This window comes from Alosa alosa, chromosome 11, assembly GCF_017589495.1.
Source record: "Alosa alosa isolate M-15738 ecotype Scorff River chromosome 11, AALO_Geno_1.1, whole genome shotgun sequence".
Taxonomy (NCBI): Eukaryota; Metazoa; Chordata; class Actinopteri; order Clupeiformes; family Clupeidae; genus Alosa; species Alosa alosa.
The window spans coordinates 11,138,799-11,144,798 of record NC_063199.1 but is presented as its reverse complement, the minus strand read 5'-3'; the positions used below and the strand labels follow the sequence as shown (position 1 = coordinate 11,144,798).

Sequence of the window (6,000 nt, the reverse complement as noted above, 5' to 3'; positions counted from 1 at the left end):
ATGGCTACTGGAACCTGGATGGTGATGCAGGATGCCAGCCTTGCAGATGTGACCCTGATCACTCACTCAACAATGTCTGTGACAAGGTAAGGTCATGCTGACTGATCTCAGATTAGTTCCAGTTTGTTATTTTACTAGTTGTGACTGGCAATTGGACAGTTGAACCTCTTATAACAGTATTTTATGATAGGTTCCACTACTATGTTTGGCAACATTTTTGCACTCTGATGCATTCCTCCATCTTTCCTCTCTTGCATGTGCAGGTCACAGGCCAGTGCCCCTGTCTGCCTGAGTATGGGGGTCAACATTGTTACGAGTGTGCCGAAAACTACTTTGGAAACCCCGACGTTCAGTGCCTTTGTACGTGGTGCAAATATAAGATTTATTTTTGTTGTTGTTGTTTGAATGTTTCATTGTTTGTAATGATGGTGCATGGCTTGTGCTTATCAGAACAGTATTACATTACTTGCCTTTGTGCCACCTGCATGAATGGCCTTGTGTTTATGTCCCTCTGTCCCACAGACTGTGACTGTAACATGGAGGGCACCCTGCGGCCGGCCTGTGACGTGGACACGGGTGAGTGCCGGTGCCGCCCTGGCGTGACGGGCATCCTGTGTGATGAGTGTGCCCCAGGCCATGAGGCCACCTTCCCTGAGTGCCCACCTTGCCATCCCTGCTCTTTGCTTTGGGCTGCAAACATCACAGATGTCAAGAAAGCTGCAGAGAAGATGCAAACCCTCGTCCCTAAGCCTGGTGACCAAAAGGAGTCCAGTTACAGTCAGCGCTGGCAACACATACTGGACCTGCAGTCCCAGCTGGAGTCGGCTCTGAACATGACAGGAAATACCCAGTCAGAACTCGATGCAGCCGAGGATCTCCTCTCCCGTATCATGTAAGGGCATGCCTTGCTTACAGTGCTGATTTACCTGGCCTTCTATCTGACTTCATAGCTTTTTCATTCCTGATAAATAAGTGTACTTGTTTCACTTCATAGCCTACCAAAGAGATGGCTCAAGAGAGTCTGCCAAGACATCTTGGGCTCTCTTTTTTCAGTTACCAGGTTTAGGTTCCATGTGATTGAGGGTGGATTAGATGCAGGATTTTTTTCTGGGCAGATAGTGTCTAGTGTTTTTAGTTACTAGGATGCTAGAACAGCCAGGGTCTGATATGTTGATGATGACACTGATGCTGAAATTTGTTTATGTTTATATAGTTCATGTTATGTGACGCTTTGGTCAAAAGAAACTTACAGATCAATAAACATTACATAAACATTAAATAATGATAATAATAGATAGATAGATAGATAGATAGATACTTTATTGATCCTCAAGGGGAAATTCAAGGGTCTCAGTAGCATAAAGACATAACACACAACATGCAGTTACAACAGAAATGGTAAACATTAGTATAGTATAAACATATAACTAAACTCCACTGTACAATAAAGACAGTAGAAGATAAGATAAGAAACTAACAAAACTAAATACTAAATACACTATATAAGTTAAATTAAGAAAGTCTGATGTGCTTGAGGGTGATCAAGCATAAGACGCTTGTAGTGACAGGGCCAGGACTGGTGAGGTGCTAAAGGGAGTGGGTGTCATGGTGAAGGTGCAAAAAGTAGTCCAACATTAGTCCAACAGTGCAACAGTAAGGTCTAGAGACCAGCATAAATAATATAGACAATGATAATAATGATGATACAATTTATTTATATAGCACTTTTCAAGTGTGCAAAGTGAACAGTTTAAAGTAGACATATAGCCTGAATTAAAAATACACCAATATTAATAATAGACTAATAATAATAAGTATATTACTAACATATACAAGTCTGTTACTAACATACAAACTGTGACTTAATTTGTTAGATACAGGGTAAATAGATGAGTCTTTGGATGTTTTTTTGAAGACCCTAAAATGATCCCTAAAAATAAGAGCATTAGATAAATCATTCCACCACTAAGGAATCACAGAAGAGAAGAGTCTTGACTGTGACTTCCTAGTGTTGATGGAAGGCTGATATAGCAAATGCTCATCAGAGGACCGCAGTTTGTGTTGAGAGATTATTGTTCTAGTTGTATTATCAAGATCTGTCATGGAATATATTGATCCTCCAAGATCTTTAATACAAGATATTTGTGCACTGAAATGATCAATGATACATACACATAGAGATGTGGCTGAATGTCATATTTGCTCTCCCTTTTTGTCTTTTTTTTTACTTAGGGAGCTGAAAGACAGCATAGATCCCAGTGCCATTGTCGTTGACCCAACATCACTTCTGAACACAGAAATAGATAACATCAAGCTGGAGTTCAAGAAACTTATAGATAAGTTAATCGATAAAACAAAGGAAGTCCCAATAACAGATCCTAAGGCTCTGAATGGTAAGACTCCTGTTTATAGTCAAAAAGGTCTCCTGTTTATAGTCAAAATATTTTGTCAGCAGCATTATCCAGTTAGATTGCCTGATGGTGTTGGAATCTCTGTGATGGAGATGCCCACAATCTATGTGAATTCATTCTCTTTATCTAGACACACTGGAGGAGATCAGACAGCACTATAAAGACTTCATCAAAGACGAGGAGCGGGTCAAGGATGCAGAGGACAAGGTGGAGTCGTCCAGGGACATCAGGCAGAAGACCAAGCTAGAGCTGGCCAAGTGTCACACCGGAGGCTGGGACACACTAGAAAAGAAAGTCAAAGCTTTGAATGTGGTCAAGTTCAATGAAGAGGTGAGCAGTGTGATTTCCTTCTCATATCATGGCATCATAATGTATCATTGTTGTGAGTATGTGTCATGCATTGGAAGTCTTTCCTGAATGTGGGGGGACGGGTGTGGCTCCTCAGGTGTGTGGGGCTCCAGGTGACGCCGAGTGCTCTGAGGCCAAGTGCGGCGGTGCTCTGTGTAAGAATGACGCTAACAAGAGCAAGTGTGGAGGCCCTGGCTGCAAGGGCAGCCTTCCTCTGAGCCACAACGCCTTCGAGACAGCAGAGAACACCGAGATCGACCTCATTGATCTGAACCACAAACTCAGAGAATCAGAAATCAAGGCAATCACGCTTCTTACATACATTACCTTTTAAGTCAGACCACATTGTTTAGTACAATACAGACAATGTCTCTGCTTGATAGTTTTATTTGATTTTACACCAGTTATATCCTAAATACGATACATTTCTACCATTTAGTTGTATGTAAAGCTTATAATTAGTGTATAAATTAAATTGTAAGCTGTTTATCCCTAAATAGCATAGTACCATGTAATGGCTTATTCAGCTTCTTTTGACATGTTTCTGTCTATTGAGTTCTCTGAAGTGCTGTTCCTCTCCCTCAGATTAATGAGGCCAGAGACATGAATGAAGAAATTAAAGGAGAAACAGTCAAGATGAAAAAGAAGATCAATGACAGCAAGAACAAATTTGAGAAGGAGAAGAATGGTACCAAGGATCTCATCAAGAAAGTGAAGGACTACCTCACAGGTAAGGCTGTTCATCTGGTCATGCAGCTCAACATCTTCTAAGACACACTCCACAGCCAGTGTAGTATCTTCATCTCGAACAGTGTTCTGTCAACAGATGAGACGGCAAGCCCAGAGGACATTGAGGAAATTGCCAAAGCAGTCTTAGCTATTAAGCTCCCCAAGACTCCGGATGAGATCCAAAGCATGATCAAAAACATCCGTGACCTGCTGTCCAACTTTACAAACTCTCAAGAGGACCTAGAGCTCCTGGAGGAGAAAGCCAAGACAGCAGAGAAACTACTTGAACAAGCCAACAATGTCAAGTAATCCAAATATTGCCATCAGCATTATCATTCAGACTATTACATAACTATTTAGATTATTCATAACAATTTGTGCAAGAAGTCTCATGTTTTTATTCATTTTGTATTTTTATTTACTTTTTATTCAAGAAACCGAGCAAAGGCAGTCGATGTGAGTGACATTCGGAAGACGTTACAAGAGGCTAAACTCTTACAGGATAAGGTCACGGATAACCTAAGGGATGCCACAAATTCCACAGTCCAGGGTGCTGACAAAGTGAAAGAGGTGATTCAGAAAGGTCCCTCTAGTTACAGCTGCAAGATTCTGCCCCCTCAGATCATTTCTGCAGCCTCATTTTAGTATTTGACATGGTTTTAACATGTCCCTCTTTGTGAAATTCAAACAGTGCCATATGTTTGTGTCTTTTCAGACTAAAGGTAAACTGGACACCATAGAGGCACAGTTGAATCCAAATGTGACAAAGTTGCTGCAAGATGTTGAAGCGTTGAAGAATAAAACTGAGATGAACCGAGCGCAGGCAGAGGAGGCCAAAGCTGCAGCGGACGCTGCCCTAAAAAATGCCACAGGTGTCAGCACGGTACGGACAAATCACTCCCTCTTCCTCAGATGATCTGAGGAGTCAGTCAATTACATAGATGAATTTCTTCAAGAATCACATCCTATGTACTGCAGATTGCTTTTGGTGCATTAAGGCATATATATACAGTATAACATATTTTAAATCGTTTTGTGTTTTTGCAGGATATCAAAGAGGTCATTGAACTGTTTGAGGAGCTAAAGGACAAAAAATCAAATCAGACTGCTAATGACGAGGTAAAAGATCGTCTGAAAAATATCACAGCTGAAGTGGAAAGTATGGCCAAAGATGTGGCTGACAAGATGAAGAAAATTGAAGGTTTGTGTGTGATGAAAATGTCAAATAATTTGATTTCTTTTATGTAAAGATATTAATTTATCCCGTATTCCCACACCAGAAATATGTGAAGGCCATTTTTATGCATACTTGCTCATTTGGTTGTGGCTGCTTGTAACTGGTTGTCGCTTGTAGCTCATTTGGATGTATCTGTTTGTTTAGACTTGGAAAAAAGACTCCAAGCAGTCATCAAAGATAAAGAAGATAAAGAGAATGATGTTGCTAAGCTGTTGGAGGAGGCAACAGCCCTCAGAAAAGTGATTGCCGAAAAAGCTGACAACTACATACAGTGCCGTTCCTAAAGAAAATATCACATCTTTTCATGCACACATCTCATAAGCTTTTCCACAGACTCTTCTGCGCTCATAATGGACTTACTTGTGTCAGTGTTTGTTCATCGCCCTGTCCATTAGGTGTCCACTGTGTCCACTGCTCATTCTGGACTCTGGTAAGACCTTTATTAATGGCACAGTGGTGTTGCTGAAGCGTTCATATGAAATTAAGCTACTGAATATATTGTCAAAGGATGCATATCTCATTGATAATCTCATTGACTGATATTGTGTTATTTTTGTAATGAGGCTTCTTTGAGATTTGTTTAGCTAAAGGATATAAGGAATTGAGTTCCTTCCTGGAATATTTTCCTTTTACTTGTTTTATTAAAAAAAATATTTTGCTATCTAAAACATTCATCTGTGGTTGTATAATGTTAAATGTGTGTTAGAATGTAATGCCTTTATATGTCGAGCCTTCAATGTAGGTAGTTCCCTTAATTGCCACAGGAGGGCATACTGTATGCAGGCAAAGTTTAGAGGTATGTCACTGACATGCTCTTGTTTCCCTGAACAGCTGGATCTTTTATTTATCAGTAATGGATCTTAATACTACCATATAGAAGTTGATCCATCTACACACTATTACTGTTCCCTTGTGGTCGTTACATTTTTAAATGTAAATATTTGTGCCTATTCTAACAAAATATTTTAAATTAAATTTTAGATGGTCATTTGACAGCTTGTTTCACATAAATGTAATCAACATTTAATCACATTAAAAATAAATATTGAAGATTCTCTTAAAGCAAAGAACAGGTATATGTTCAGCTGTTTGGTAGTATAGTAATGAACCAATGTGTAGGTTCCCCTTTGGCATCTTGTCATCCATTTAAGCAACACACATGGGAGAACACACATACAGTACCTATGGGCAGGAGGATCGCATGTGGGTGGAGGTCCAATACTATATAACACTAGTGAGGCTCTGTGGGGGCTCTCCAAACTGCAGACAATGCAC

The 6,000-nt window shown here is 40.1% G+C and overlaps 1 protein-coding gene across 1 annotated transcript in view; it reads left to right on the top strand.

The window, feature by feature from the left end:
• The window catches only part of lamb4 (laminin, beta 4), a 17,821-nt gene extending 12,069 nt beyond the window's left edge, over positions 1 to 5,752 (top strand). The window contains exons 23-34 of the mRNA XM_048257187.1: positions 1 to 86; positions 264 to 360; positions 523 to 892; positions 2,233 to 2,393; positions 2,542 to 2,741; positions 2,857 to 3,060; positions 3,345 to 3,489; positions 3,586 to 3,793; positions 3,923 to 4,058; positions 4,204 to 4,371; positions 4,536 to 4,689; positions 4,870 to 5,752. The exon at positions 1 to 86 is cut by the window's left edge and continues 132 nt beyond it. Coding sequence (XP_048113144.1) covers positions 1 to 86; positions 264 to 360; positions 523 to 892; positions 2,233 to 2,393; positions 2,542 to 2,741; positions 2,857 to 3,060; positions 3,345 to 3,489; positions 3,586 to 3,793; positions 3,923 to 4,058; positions 4,204 to 4,371; positions 4,536 to 4,689; positions 4,870 to 5,009 — 2,069 coding nt within the window. The 3' untranslated portion in view covers positions 5,010 to 5,752. The remainder of the gene's footprint in view (positions 87 to 263; positions 361 to 522; positions 893 to 2,232; positions 2,394 to 2,541; positions 2,742 to 2,856; positions 3,061 to 3,344; positions 3,490 to 3,585; positions 3,794 to 3,922; positions 4,059 to 4,203; positions 4,372 to 4,535; positions 4,690 to 4,869) is intronic.
• Positions 5,753 to 6,000: the final 248 nt, after the last annotated feature.